Source organism: Rana temporaria, chromosome 4 (assembly GCF_905171775.1).
Source record: "Rana temporaria chromosome 4, aRanTem1.1, whole genome shotgun sequence".
Lineage (NCBI taxonomy): Eukaryota > Metazoa > Chordata > Amphibia > Anura > Ranidae > Rana > Rana temporaria.
The window spans coordinates 210,846,039-210,861,756 of NC_053492.1; the positions used below are offsets into that span (position 1 = coordinate 210,846,039).

The following is a 15,718-nucleotide window of genomic DNA, read 5'->3' on the forward strand; positions in this document are numbered from 1 at the left end:
AATGCTTTACAGGCTGAAGTGTAAAAAAATAAAAAAAATCTTATTTTGTTACCTGCAAAAAGATGTGTATTTATCATTTTTTTACAAGGAGAACTTAGCCTTTAGCGAAAAAGCTGGTGTAGTGTAATTTTCCTTGCACGTGATTACTTAATTTGGAGTACAAATCTTTACTTTATTCCCTTAGCTAAGGAAACATTTACATTGCAAACTGAACATTCTCTGCATGCAATAAATTGTATTGCATTTAAAAACCTTAAAAAACACAGTTTTATTTTTATAAAATAGGAACTTTTACCAGTGCATGTTGGTAAAGGCTTGTTCCACACTCTCCGATCTCCACTGAGACATGTCAGTATGCTACTTCCATGCATTGTGTAACCTGGGTTACAGCTATACATAATAGTTGTATCAGCAAAGTGACCCTCATCACGAATCTTGTAACCATAGTTTGGTATTCCTGGATCTTCACATTTTATTAAATCAAAACCTGTAAGCAAAAGGGACACATGTATAATTATATGAAGCAACCAAATGCATTTTTTGTAGCTTTATATATTTAAAAAATGCCTTACTTTTTATATTCGGTAAAGAAAAAATATTATGACTTTAGGAAAAATATAAGACTGCACACAATGCATATATTTGAAGAAATTAACCTAAAAAGGTTGCAACCTTTTCCTTGTACAGACTGAATGGATGGATATTCAATGAAAACTTGATATATGTTTGTTACTGCACCCTTTTCCACAAACATAAACTCGAAACACATTAATTTACAGTTTCCCGTGCATTAACCACTTGAGGACCGCATAGCGCCGATATACGTCAGCAGAATGGCATGGCTGGGCACAAGCACGTACAGGTACGTTGCCCTTTAAGTGCACAGTGGTGGGTCGTGCGTGCGCCGCCACCAGGCGCACACATGACCCAGTCTGAAGCTCCACGACCGCGCCCGCGGGACCAGTGGACCTGATCACCACTGGGACCAGTGGACCATGATCGGGTCACAGGAGCTGAAGAACGGGGAGAGGTGAGTGTAAACAAACCTTCCCCGTTCTTCTCTGTGGCTTGTCACCGATTGTCTGTTCCCTTTCATAGGAAACGATGATCAGTGACATCACACGTCCAACCACGCCCCCCCCCACAGTTAGAAACACAAATCAGGACACACTTAACCCCTTTAGCGCCCCCTAGTGGTTAACCCCTTCACCATTGTCATTTTCACAGTAACAGTGCATTTTTATAGCACTTTTCGCTGTGAAAATGACAATGGTCTCAAAAATGTGTCAAAAGTGTCCGATGTGTCCGCCATAATGTCGCAGTCATGAAAAAAATCGCTGATCTGACCGTCAAAAATGCGGTGGTCTACAACACGTACAACAGTGTAAATACTCAGTGCACCACCCTTTGGGCTCCTTCTGCTAATCTCAGGTTAATAGAAGTTTGGTGAGAGTCGATTTGAGTTTTTCAGCCTTCATGCTTTTCAGTCTGTTACTGTTCTTCAGTTTGTGCTTGTGGGTTCGTTATCTGTTTTTCAGTTCAAGTAGTCAGTTTGCATCTGGTTTTCAGTGTGTTCTTGTCTGCTCGTTTCTGATTTTCAGCTCATTCTTCACAGGGCTTCATGTTCTTCAGTGTGTTCTATTAGTTCGTTCTGACCAGCCACCCGTTTTCTTGCCATGTTGTGGCTACGTACTTGTTGTAGAGTTTGTGCCGTGAGGAGGCTTGGTGTTGGGGTTTTTACTTTGACCCAAGCCCAGTCCATGAACAGGGTGGGGAGGAGTTCATACATTATTACTGATAATCCCCAAGGCCTTATATGCTATGAGGTGAGCTGTCAGGCAGTAGGCCACAGGAAGAAAGATGGGGTAAATAGAAGTAAAATATATCAAAGTGGAGTTAAAATATATTTACTTAACATCCAAACTAAAAATTGTGAATTTATTACTGGGAAATCATAATAATTTTTTTTGTCAGTTTTTATCGTTTAATTTTTTTTAAGATTAAACATTTTAAACAGTTTTAGATTATTTTTGTGCAATTTAAATAAAAATCATTGTTTTAATACAGGGAGCAGTCTTGACCCAGGATTCTCAGAGCACCATGTGTTTTCTAAGAAGAGAGCACAATAGAAATTGTTTTATTTCAGTGATGGCTGGGATTTCTTTAGACTACAATAAATTATGTATGTGCAGATTCATCTAAAAACAGCAGGATGGGCTGAATAAGAAATACATATCTGATTTTGCATTGTTGTGTGTTTTAAGACCAGTAAAGGCAAAAGCTCTACAGGTAATAACTGTTCTTGGAAACACATACAGATTTAAAGAATCTGAGGACACAAATGTATTTACAGATGCAGAGATGTAAGAAAGAAAGATGTTTTTGCATGCAAAAGGTCATTTAACCTCCAACTGCTATCCACTGAGACTTGCTGAAGTTTGTAGTAACAGCAAGAAAAGTACTTGCCATAGCATACTGGAAGCTGTGCAACACAGTCTTTTAGATCTACTGTATGTTTTTATATAGAGGTGGGTTTTTGACTGTATGTTTTTATATAGAGGTGGGTTTTTGACCTAACATTAAGATTTTGTTCAATGATGGGCTAAGTCTGTATATGAAAACTTAAAGTCAAAAGATGTAGCACAACCATCTTCCATAAATAATATAGCAGTCAGCATTTGCCCAGCTCACTGATTTTTCTCTGTACAATTATATCGATGATAGTGTCGATGACAGTAAGACAACCCATGATGGTACTTAAAGTGGTAGTAAAGCCCGCTTGGTGATTTTTACCTAAAGGCAAGCCTATAATAAGGGTTACATGAGGGTAAAATGAATATCTTCAAAATGTGCACCTTTTAGGAGATATTCACCCTGGATGCAGCTTCAGAGCTTTGTGCTGGAACCGAGGGCTTCCATACATGTGCAGGAGGGATGTCATTGTGGCTGTGATCAATCACATAGCCGGAGTGCGCGGACACGGAAGAAAGACCGGGGGAAGATTTCAGCCCTCTCATCGGTGGAAGCGTGCTGCTGGAAGGCTTCATTACAAGGTAAGTATTTCATAATTTGCTAGTAAGCGATGCCTACTAGCACATTATGCAATTGCCTTACAGGTGTTACAGATGCAATTTACTACTTCTTTAACCGCTTAAGAACCGCCTAAAGCCGATATATAAATCGACAGAGCGACTCGATCCTAAGCTCTGTGACCACGCCCACAGGACCCGCAGACCCGATCGCCGCCGGTTTCCTGCGATCGGGTCACAGAGCTGAAGAACGGAGAGAGGTAAATGTAAACAAACCTTTCCCCATTCTTCCTAGTGAGAGTGTCACTGATCGTCTGTTCCCTGTCATAGGGAACAGCGATCAGTGACGTCACATTCCAAGCCAAGCCCCACACATTAAGAATCACTTACTAGGGCACACTTAACCCCTTCAGCGCCCCCTATAGGTTAACCGCTTCACTGTCAGTGTAATTTTTACAGTAATCAGTGCATTTTATAGCATTGATCGCTGTAAAAATGACAATGGTCCCAAAATGGTGTCAAAAGTGTCCGATATGTTCGCCATATTGTCGCTAAACGGCACCATTACTAGTAAAAAAAAATATTAATAAAAATGCCATAAAACTATCCCCTATTTTGTAGACGCTAAAACTTTTGCACAAACCAATCCATAAAGGCTTATTGCGATTTTTTTACCAAACATATGTAGAAGAATACGTATCAGCCTAAACTGAGGAAAAAAATGTTTTTTTATATATTTTTGGGGGATATTTATTAAAGCAAAAAGTAAAAAATACAGATTTTTTTTTAAATTGTCGCTCTATTTTTGTTTATAGCGCAAAAAATCAAAAACACAGGTGATCAAATACCACCAAAAGAAAGCACTATTTGTGGGGAAAAAAGGACGTCAATTTTGTTTGGGAGCCACGTCGCATGACCGTGCAATTGTCAGTTAAAGTGACGCAGTGCCGAATCGCAAAAAGTGGCCTGGTCCTTTAGCAACAAAATGATCCGGGGCTTAAGTGGGTAACTTTACACAGTCCTTTTGTAATACAGTTTAAAGGGGTTGTAAACCTTCGTGTTTTTTCACCTTAATGCTCCTGCTGCTGTCAATCAAATCAATGACACGGCGCGCCGGAGGGGCCGGGCCGAGTCATACACTTGGCGGCTATGGCCGCCGAGTGTATAACATGGGAGCGCGCCCGCAAAGTAACCTCCTCCCTTCCCAGAGAGGGTTAGCTCTTGTGGGGAGGAGCCGGGAGAGCCACCATGGGACCCCAGAAGAGGATGATCGGGGCCACTCTGTGCAAAACAAACTACCCAGTGGAGGTAAGTATAACAAACATGTTTGTTTAAAAAAAATGAACCCATACAACCCCTTTAATTTTTAACAATATTAAACATATAAAAAAAAATATTGTATACCAAATGTATTTTTTATATTTGTCAATAACTCTACAGCTGTACAATAAATCCAGAACCTGTTACATTTATATTAAATAGTGTTCAAGAGAAATTCATACCTGTTCTTCATTCTCTGGATTTCATTTTAAGTAGCAGTTAAAGGTAGTAATAGTGACAGTAAGCCCTGGTTCACACTGGGTACGATTTTGAACGATTTGAGATGCGATTTGACATGTCAAATCGCATCTCAAATCGGCGGCAATAGTCGGCAATGGCACTGTCCTAATCAGTGCGACGCCGAATCTGCGATTTTAAAAAATAGTTGTTGTACTCCTTTTTGCGATTTCGGGCCGCGATTTACATTAAATTGCGGCCGAAATCGCAGGAAAATCGCAGCCGCGAAATCGCGGTAAAATCGCGCATTTTACCGCGATTTTGAATTCGCAGCAGTGTGAACCTAGGCTCAAGTGAAATATTCACAAAATTAAAGGGTCACTAAATGAAAAATTCTTTTTTGCTGAAATTACTGTTTACAGGGTATAGAGCGGGGATAAGCAATTAGCGGACCTCCAGCTGTTGCCAAACTACAAGTCCCATCATGCCTCTGCCTCTGGGTGTCATGCTTGATGCTGTCAGAATCTCGCTATGCCTCATGGGACTTGTAGATGCAACATCTGGAGGTCCGCTAATTGCTTATCCCTGGTATAGAGACATAATAGTTAACTGATTCCTTTTAAAATGATTAAAAATAGATACAAACCAATCATATATGTACCTACAGTTTAGTTTCGTTTTTGCTGTGGTTTCCTGGCTCTCTGATGTACAGAGACAAAGAGCCAATAGAGGGCAGCAATGCTTTGTCTAAAACCCCTCAGCACCAATCCAGTTTTGTTTTACAAACAGTAATCACACCTCCTTGATTAGTCACCACAGTGAGAAATCTCCCAGTACTGTGGTGATCAGGAAACAGACAACCAGGAAGTGTCCAGAACGGAGAGGAATTACAGCCACATCAAAGCAAAAACGAACAATGAGGACATGAAACCAGGACTGCAGTAAGGTAAAGGAAGCTATTTAGCTAAAAAAAATCCTTTAGTGACCCTTTAACATAGTTTATTCCTTCATTTTTATTGTTTTGCTCTTGAAAAAAACAACTCTTTGGGGAACTGCTGAGACTGTAATCTCTAGAGCTCTTTTTACTAAGAGGTAGATTTACTAAGGCATTCAAGATCGATCACTAGAAGCCTCCTGGCTCTGTTTAATATTTGATTTTAACTCCAATGTCATTAGAACGTCAACTAAGAAGTACTGTATATGAAGTCCTGCACAGAATGGTCTTCATAGTTATTAACAGTTCAAGTAGAAATAAATTGTCTCCTGCTTTATTCTGGATTCGTTTTCAGTTTGTTTGGAAAATAGATTTATTGACAAGTTTGTCGGCCAGAGCTGAGTTTATCTTGAACAGACTGCTTGAAATATCAACCTTTTTTCACTTATAAATATGCTTTCCTATTCTTAAAGGAACACTAAAGGCAATGTTTTTTTTAAACAACAAGCATGTTATACTTACCTCCACTGTGCAGCTCGAGCTCGCATGGTGGAAAGCTTTTGCGAGGGCGCTCCCGTGATACAGCGGCGGGCATAGCTGCCGACTGTATCACTCGGCCTCGCCCCCAGCGCACCATCCGCTGTGATTGACAGCAGCGCCAGCCAATGGCTGCGCTGCTATCAATCCGTCCAGCCTAGCCAATCAACGGCCAGACTGGGAACCGAAGAGGATCCCGTCGACGCGCGCAGGACTTTTGAGGGGTCAGGTACAGTAGGTGTTTGTGATATTGTGCTTTTAGCACGACAGCGTCGCGCTGATTCTCGGCGACAGGGTGCCGAGATCTCGCCGGCATCTCACACTCACTGGAATAGTGACAGCACATTCCAGCAAGCGCGTCATAGAAGCGACGGGAGATCCGACTTGGATTCCCGCCAATTCTACACGTGTGCGGCGTGTTATGAATCCTGAGGGGGAAGTCCCCGCCGGATTTTAAATAAAAATCCGGCATGGGTCCCCCCCCTCAGGAGCATACCGGACCCTTAGGTCTGTTATGGGTTGTAAGGAGAGCCCCCCTACGCCGAAAAAAACGGCGTAGGGGGTCCCCCTACAATCCATACCAGACCCGTATCCAAAGCACGCTACCCGGCCAGCCAGGAAGGGAGTGGGGACGAGCGAGCGCCCCCCCCCCTCCTGAGCCGTACCAGGCTGCATGCCCTCAACATGGGGGGGTTGGGTGCTCTGGGGCAGGGGGGCGCACTGCGGCCCCCCCACCTCAGAGCACCCTGTCCCCATGTTGATGAGGACAGGGCCCCTTCCCGACAACCCTGGCCGTTGGTTGTCGGGGTATGCGGGCGGGAGGCTTATCGGAATCTGGGAGCCCCCTTTAATAAGGGGGCCCCCAGATACCGGCCCCCCACCCTAAGTGAATGAGTATGGGGTACATCGTACCCCTACCCATTCACCTGCAAGAAAAGTGGTAAAAACACAAATAAACCACACAGTGTATTAAAATATTTTATTTTTCTGCTCCGGAGGCCGCCCCCTGTCTTCTTTATTAGCTCTTTTACCAGGGGGGGCTTCTTCTTTGACGTCTTCGGGTGGGTGGGGGCCGCCGTCTGGTTCTCTTCCACCGCCGGGGGGGGATGGCTTTTAAAAAAGCCCCCACCCCCCCGGCGTCTTCGGCGGGGCTCTTCTTCTTCCGCTATCCCGACGGGTCTTCTCAACTCTCCGGGGTTCTCCTTCTGTCTTCGCCGCTCTCCGTTGTTGACTCGTCGCACCCCGGTTCTTCGTCTCGCAGTCCGGTCCCTTCTTCCGTGCTGTACGTCTTCTTCTGTGCTGTGAGTTCTTCTTCCGCGCTGTGACGTCATGTTCTTCACTTCTCTTCTTCTCCCCATGTTGACTCGCCGGTCCTCCTCGCTGAAATGACGGATGCGCGCCTTGCATCGGACCTATATAGGCCTCGCAGTCCCATCATGCTCTGTACCTACCCATGTGATACCTACCCACGTGGGTAGGTATCACATGGGTAGGTACCAGAGCATGATGGGATTGCGAGGCCTATATAGGTCCGATGCAAGGCGCGCATCCGTCATTTCAGCGAGGAGGACCGGCGAGTCAACATGGGGAGAAGAAGAGAAGTGAAGAACATGACGTCACAGCGCGGAAGAAGAACTCACAGCACAGAAGAAGACGTACAGCACGGAAGAAGGGACCGGACTGCGAGATGAAGAACCGGGGTGCGACGAGTCAACAACGGAGAGCGGCGAAGACAGAAGGAGAACCCCGGAGAGTTGAGAAGACCCGTCGGGATAGCGGAAGAAGAAGAGCCCCGCCGAAGATGCCGGAGGAAACCCGCCGGGGGGGTGGGGGCTTTTTTAAAAGCCATCCCCCCCCGGCGGTGGAAGAGAACCAGACGGCGGCCCCCACCCACCCGAAGACGTCAAAGAAGAAGCCCCCCCTGGTAAAAGAGCTAATAAAGAAGACAGGGGGCGGCCTCCGGAGCAGAAAAATAAAATATTTTAATACACTGTGTGGTTTATTTGTGTTTTTACCACTTTTCTTGCAGGTGAATGGGTAGGGGTACGATGTACCCCATACTCATTCACTTAGGGTGGGGGGCCGGTATCTGGGGGCCCCCTTATTAAAGGGGGCTCCCAGATTCCGATAAGCCTCCCGCCCGCATACCCCGACAACCAACGGCCAGGGTTGTCGGGAAGGGGCCCTGTCCTCATCAACATGGGGACAGGGTGCTCTGAGGTGGGGGGGCCGCAGTGCGCCCCCCTGCCCCAGAGCACCCAACCCCCCCATGTTGAGGGCATGCAGCCTGGTACGGCTCAGGAGGGGGGGGGGGCGCTCGCTCGTCCCCACTCCCTTCCTGGCTGGCCGGGTAGCGTGCTTTGGATACGGGTCTGGTATGGATTGTAGGGGGACCCCCTACGCCGTTTTTTTCGGCGTAGGGGGGCTCTCCTTACAACCCATAACAGACCTAAGGGCCCGGTATGCTCCTGAGGGGGGGGACCCATGCCGGATTTTTATTTAAAATCCGGCGGGGACTTCCCCCTCAGGATTCATAACAAACGCCGCACACGTGTAGAATTGGCGGGAATCCAAGTCGGATCTCCCGTCGCTTCTATGACGGCTCTGTCTCCATCGCGGCAAGCCAGCTCGGCGCTGGCTCCCGCGATGGGGCTCGTAGGTGCTCAATCTCGCTGAGAAAGAGAGCGAGATTGACACAAAATCGGCTTCACCTACTGTAAGTAAAACAGGGGTTCGGGGGGGGGGGGGCGGTACCGTCGGATGTTTTTTCACCTTAATGCATAGGATGCATTAAGGAGAAAAAACATTTACCTTTACAACCCCTTTAAAGATTTACAAGAAACAATTTGAATATACTAAAATAGAGTCAGTACTGTGATGTTATTGCAGTGCTGTGATTGATGGGCATTTGATATTCACTTGGTTTGTAGTTCCCTAGTAAAGGGGACATTTAGACTCTTTACTCTTTCATTGGAGAAGCCCACTCACTGTATCTCATGGTCTAGTCCACATTTACAACTGTAAGTTCATTTACCATATGTGTTTTTTTTTTATGCTTTTCAATATGCTTTGTTTTATTCATTTTCACCTGCTGGTGGTTGGAATCACAACACTGGAGGCATAGCTGCAAGTGAAAAATATTTGAACTTAGGTAGGTTGTCCTCCCACAAACTGACTTTGGTTTGACATTTGTTTAGGATAATCAACATGTATAAATACATAAGTGGTCCATATAGTGAACTTGATGTTGAGTTTTTCACTTTAAGGTCATCACATGGGACAAGGGGGCACTGTTTACATATGGAGGAAAAGAGATTTAACCTCGAAATACAGAAAGGCTTCTTCACAGTAAGGCCCCGTACACACGGTCGGACAAAACCGATGAGAATGGTCCGATGGACCGTTTTCATCGGTTCACCTCTGAAGTGGCCGTACGGCCTGATGTGTGTACACACCATCAGTTCAAAATCCGAACAGGTCAAAAAGCAGTGACGTAAAACACAAGACGTGCTGAATAAAACAAAGTTCAATGCTTCCAAGCATGCGTCGACTTGATTCTGAGCATGCGCGGGTTTTGAACCGATGCTTTTCTGTACTAACCATCGGTTTGGTCCGATGGGGCAGCGGTCCATCGGTTCGGTTTTGAAGCATGTTTTAAAATTTAGGACCGAAGGAAAACAGACCGATAGCCTATACACACGGTCGGTTTGGCCTGATGAAAATGAACTTCGGTTCATTCTCATCGGACCAAACCGACAGTGTGTACGGGGCCTAAGAGCTGTAAAAATGAGGAATAGACTCCATAAAGAGCTGGTTCTGGCCAGCTCAGTAGATTGATTAACAACAAATGCCTAGATTATTTCCTAGATACACATAATATAACTATAATGGTTGGTTGGTATTTCATTTTGGGGGTCATACTCTCTATATAAGCGCAATGACCATAGCAGGCTTATACCCCAGATGATGTCTCTTTAGATGAAATGTGTCTGGACGAGCCCTGCTGATGCCATTACATTAATTTGATTGCTATTGAATACTCCTCTAAGTGCTTTTTTATCCATGGAAATGTGAGTGTGCCTGTTTTTTTTTTTATATAAATCCTTTACTACACCTACAGTTTTACACTATGTGGGGCATTTGTTTCCTTTTTGGTTATACTGTATGAGTGCATAAGGAAGACTTGGCCCATCCTATGTTTTAAGGCTGTCAGTCCTGATCGGTAATTACAACATCGGGTCATTCCAGGGACGGAGGGATCATCTCCCATTCTGGCCAGAATTAAGAGGCATAGAAGTTCCATCCTATTGGTGTATATACACCTCAAGCCTAGGCAACTCATTGGGCATATGCCCTCGTAGGACGGAGAAGAGAGAAAAAAGTCTCTAACTGATTAAAATTGACATTTCTCAAGTGCAGAGAGAACTAGATCGTCACATAAAAGTGGATAGTGGACACGCTGTGTTATCTTCACATTGGAAAGGTTGTAACTCTTAAAATGTATAGAGTACACACATTAGATCTTCACTAGAACACCTTGCAATGTCTTTATTAGTGTGTGTACAAGGCTGTGGCTCTCAGTTTGGAACCCATGAAACAAATTGTGACAAAACTGTTAAGATCCTCCCTGCTACTGTCATCTAGGATCTTAAAGTCATCTAATGTGTCTACAACAAAGGATGTATATATTCTTAGAGTAGGGTGGAAAAGCCAATGTTATATTGTGATACAAGTGTTTTTAAATGTAAATATATTGTACATCTGAATCATCTGCACAGGATACAGCAATGTAATATTGGCCAGCAACAGGACAGGTTTAATCAGAGATAGTACTGGAATAATAATATATATTCACATAGAGAATGTATCCCTGATATAATAAGAGTAACATTAGGTCCCACACTAACTTTAAGTTGGTAACCATATTAGATGGGCATCCGTGGAGTTTCAGTTGGTATATCTGCTTCTGTAAACATAAAAATTAAACGGTTTGTAAAAGTTTGTTTTTTATTTTCTAAATAGGTTCATTTAACCACTTTAAAACCGCACGGCGTCATATATCCCGGGTGGACGTCATATGACGTCCTGTACTTTGTGCGGGGATATCTGAATGATGCCTGCACCTAGAGGCATCATTCAGATATCATTTTCTTCCGGCGGCGATTCTGCGCACCATAAGAATGATCATAGCGGCGGTTCCGCCCAAACTGCAATTGTCATTTTCACAGTAAACAATGCATTTTAAATGCATTTTTTGCTGTGAAAATGACAATGGTCTCAAAAATGTGTCAAAATTGTCCGAAATTTTCGCCATTATGTCGCAGTCACAAAAAAAATCGCTGATCGCCGCCATTAGTAGTAAAAAAAAAAAAATGATAAAAATGCAATAAAACTATCCCCTATTTTGTAAACGCTATAAATGTTGCGCAAACCAACCGATAAACGCTTATTGAGATTTTTTTTACCAAAAATAGGTAGAAGAATACGTATCGGCCTAAACTGAGGAAAAAAACCCTTTTTTTATATATTTTTGGGGGATATTTAATATAGCAAAAAGTAAAAAATATTGAATTTTTTTCAAAATTGTCGCTCTATTTTTGTTTATAGCGCAAAAAATAAAAACCGCAGAGGTGATCAAATATCACCAAAAGAAAGCTCTATTTGTGGGAAAAAAAGGATGCCAATTTTGTTTGGGAGCTACGTCGCACGACCGCGCAATTGTCAGTTAAATCAACGCAGTGTCGAATCGCAAAAACTGTCCGGGTCCTTTAGCTGCCTAAAGGTCCGGGTCTTAAGTGGTTAAGAAGAGCCCAGGGATGCAGCTGAACCCAAATTAAAAAGTAGTTTTAGACCGGGTTCATACTGGTAAGACACGACAGTCGTACGACTGTGGATCCGACTTCAATAAATGAGGATCCAAATTTGATCCCGACAATGCCAGGCACTTTGTGTCTGGTATGGATCTTTAGTGAAAACTCCACGCCATTTTTTTTTTTAAAACGTGTCTTCCCCGCTGTCTGCTTGCTCTTTTGTTGGGTTTTCTCCACTGTCTTCTCCCTCTGTTCTTCTTCTGATGTTGACTCAACGCTCTCTTCCACTCTAATGCTGGGTGCGCGGTGTGCTACTACTTATATTGGCATGGGGGGTCACCAGGCGATGCCACCCAGAGACCCTGCCCCTTATGACATCACTGTTCGGGGAATGATGGTGGGGTGATGTCATAAAGGGTGGGGCCTATGGAGAGAGGGAGACGACAGTGGAGAAGACCTGGCAAAAGAGCGAGAAGACAGTGGAGAAGAAGCTGCAGAGGCATAAAACAGTGGACAAAGGAAGACCTGGAGAGGGCTAGAAGGCATCAACAGAGAGTAGAGAAGACCCAGAGAGGGGAGAAGACCCGGCAGAGGCAGAAGACATCAGCAGAGGAGACAGAAGAGCCAGAGAGGGGAGAAGAAATTGGAAGCGATGCCTGAGCACCCCTGCCCCAAAGCAGCCACCCCCCATGTTGAGGGCATGTGGCCTGATATGGTTCAGGAGGGGGCCCCTGCTTTTCCCCACCTCCTTTCCTTACCTGCCAGGCTGTGTGCTTGGATAAGGGTCTGGTATGGATTTTGGGGGGTCCCCCACACAGATTTTTCAGCATGGGGATTCCCCTTTAAAAAACATACCAGAACAAAAAGCCTGGTATGCTCTTGGAGGGGGAACCCATGCCATTTTTTTATTTGCCATGGAGTTCCCCTTCAAGATCATCAGAGCACAAGTCGCATGCCAAAGTTAGATCAGTTAAGATGGGGATCCGACTTTGATCCAACTTCAGTGATATTCAAGGTGCTGAAGTAGGATCAAAGTCAGACCAAAGTAGTGCAGGGAGCATTTTCAAAGTCGGACAGACTTGTGTCGGACCAGTTAAGACAGTGCTCATAGAGAAGCATTGATTTTCACATGTCATGCGACATGAGCTCCCAATGTCAGAGTGTTTGTCGTACAAGTGTGAACCCAGTCTTACAGAGCATCAAGTGCCTTTAAATAAATATAACTCCCTGTTGCCTTCCACATGAGTGGACTGTTTGGTCTATGCCCTATGAGGACTTGCACTGGTGATTCTGGACAAAGAGAAAATGTTGATGTATGCTTATCTTCTTTACTGACTCTGAGACATGCAGATCTTTTCTTTGTAAAGAAAAAAGTAAAGTAAAACATGTGGCCAATAAATAATATGGGGCATATAAAAGTGATTGTAACTAGGGTTGCCACCTGTCTGGAATTCCACCAGACATTCCGAGTTTTGAATCATGTGTCCAGATTTCAGTCCACCTGAAACCCAGACAGGAATGTGGCTCAGAACAGGGCCTGACAGGAGGGTGAGGGGGCACTATGTGAGCCGTATTACTAATCTACTTGGAGTGCCCAAATGTGTCCCAGGTCTATTAAATCCTGTACAGCTGGTGAGCACGATATTGTCCCTAAATGGGGCTCGCCAGCTCCCCAGCACAGAGCTATGTCGCTCCTCCCGCTCGCCGCCCCCAATAGACTCCTATGGATGCATGGCATCTTGTGGAGGCAGTGAGCGTGAGAAGCACAGCCTGCATCGCCGATTTCCAGCGTGATGGGATCACACTGGAAGTACAATATCGGCGGCAGGTACTGTATATTAAAAAATGTCTGTATGCCGCTAAAGAAAAAGGGGCAACCCTAAGTGTAACAGTAACTCAAAATCAGCACAGATGCATGCATTTTAAACTATAGTGATTGATTCAGCTTCTGTGAATTTTTGGTGAATGTCACACCCAAATTAATATGCACATAACTTTTATTCTGAAGCCTGGTCTATAGATGGATTCCTCCCAAAGATAACCTTCTCTGCTCTTCATAAAAGCACTGCAATGTTAAAATTAGCAAAAAAAGCTAAGAAATCATGGTCTCTGAATTTCTTTAGCAATTTTGAGGAAAGGAAGTTTGTGATGAGAGCGAGACCTGTGCCAGAGTAGGATACGTGGGATTTGATTCCCAGATGCTGTATGGCCATTGTTCAATGAACAGTTGAGATTGTTCTAAATATTTGTTCTGTAAAACTTTAATACAAATCATTAAAACAAAAAGATGTGGTATTTGTTTGTACTACAGATGATATTTTACTCTGGTACTTGGGCTGTGTGCTGCTTTAACAGAAGGTCTAGCTTTTTCCCACTCACTGCATGCAAAACAAATAAAGGTTTTCCCTTTACATACAATTTTATCAACTGATTGGAAGTCTGTAATGTGACATATTTTGTTGATATGGAAGATGAATAACAGTATACCGGTAGTTATCCTTTAAAAATATTTACCAATTAAAGAGCTGTCATTACATTTTTAAATTCTAAAGCTGATAAAACTTATATGCGCAATACAGATTGTGTAACATATACAACAGACATACTTTGGTGTCCTCCCTAAGATTCTTTTTATCCATATTTCTGACCTCAAAGCTGTGCATTAAGAAGCAATGAAAATGGTGTGATGTAAAAGATTAAGGTTGTGTGTGCCCTTGAATACCCTCATTAACAGGCAGGAACACAATTCCTAGATATTAAAAAGGCAAGATGCAGTATGTATTTAATGTCACTTGTAAGGTTAATCAAAGATTGCCATCAGTACATCCCAGCGGTGTTACACTACAGACCCAAACAACAACTTTCTCTACAAATTCTGCCTGCTGTTTGGAGGACAGTGAAAACAGGACCAGCTGTGAAACTCCTAGGGCTACATCTTCCTCATTCACGAGAACAGCAGGAATCTCTGCAAGTCAAGTTTTAATTGAGAAGAATATGTCTCAATGATACACTGATGGTTTTCTAAAACCTCTTTGTGTCCTGCCAATGTGTATAAAAAGTTAATCCTACTTTTTTAACCATCTCTGACTGTAGAAATGTGTAAAGGACAGAAGATATACAGCACATCTAGAAAAAAATATCACAAACAGTGAAAGATCATTGTTTTCAGCAATGATGCAGCAATTATTACTTCATTTGGCTACTGTTTTAGAGTAAGTTAGAATAATATGGAGTTGGATTATACATTTTATATCATCATCCAAAAACTGTGCATTATTAAGAAAAACAATATAACTGGAAAACACAAAACATTAAAGGATAAGGCCAAGCTAGTGCCCCCACTGGAAGATTCTCCCTCAAAATTGGGGATTTTCTCTCACTTTAACTCTCATTGACAATGGTCACAAGGACATATAGACATTGCTGATCTTCCTAACAAGGGCACTGCCATAAAAAAAATCACAAAGCTGTTCTAATTCCTCTTTAAAAATTAAAAATGTGGCTTTAGATATACCTTCGGTGAAAAATGACAGAAGGTGGCATGGGAGTGAAAGAATGATTGAAATGTGGTAACGAATTACATACTTGTTAATGTGGGTAGGAAGCAAAGTGAGGTGGCATGAAATGTAAATCATGATTAAAGAGTACATAAGGCAATTATATGTCTATGGCAACATGATTGGAAATTATGAAAATAAATAAAGAAGTTGTGAATTGCACATTGTAGTTCATGTGAGGAGGTCCATATAGCACAAACTTATTATATTAGCTCTAAACTATGGAAGCAGCTGCCAGGACACTATCTTTCCTTTAGCAGATCTGTCCCTTATGTACTTATTGTATTATAAGAAGAAAAAACAAGTAAATGGCTCAAACAGTTTTGCAAAAGAAACTCTTAGGATTATATTTTA

General features: G+C 43.2%; 1 protein-coding gene across 1 annotated transcript in view; it reads right to left on the reverse strand.

Annotated features, from left to right (window-relative positions):
- The window catches only part of CSMD1 (CUB and Sushi multiple domains 1), an 833,985-nt gene that overhangs the window by 461,493 nt on the left and 356,774 nt on the right, over positions 1–15,718 (reverse strand). The window contains exon 19 of the mRNA XM_040349812.1: positions 296–487. Coding sequence (XP_040205746.1) covers positions 296–487 — 192 coding nt within the window. The remainder of the gene's footprint in view (positions 1–295; positions 488–15,718) is intronic.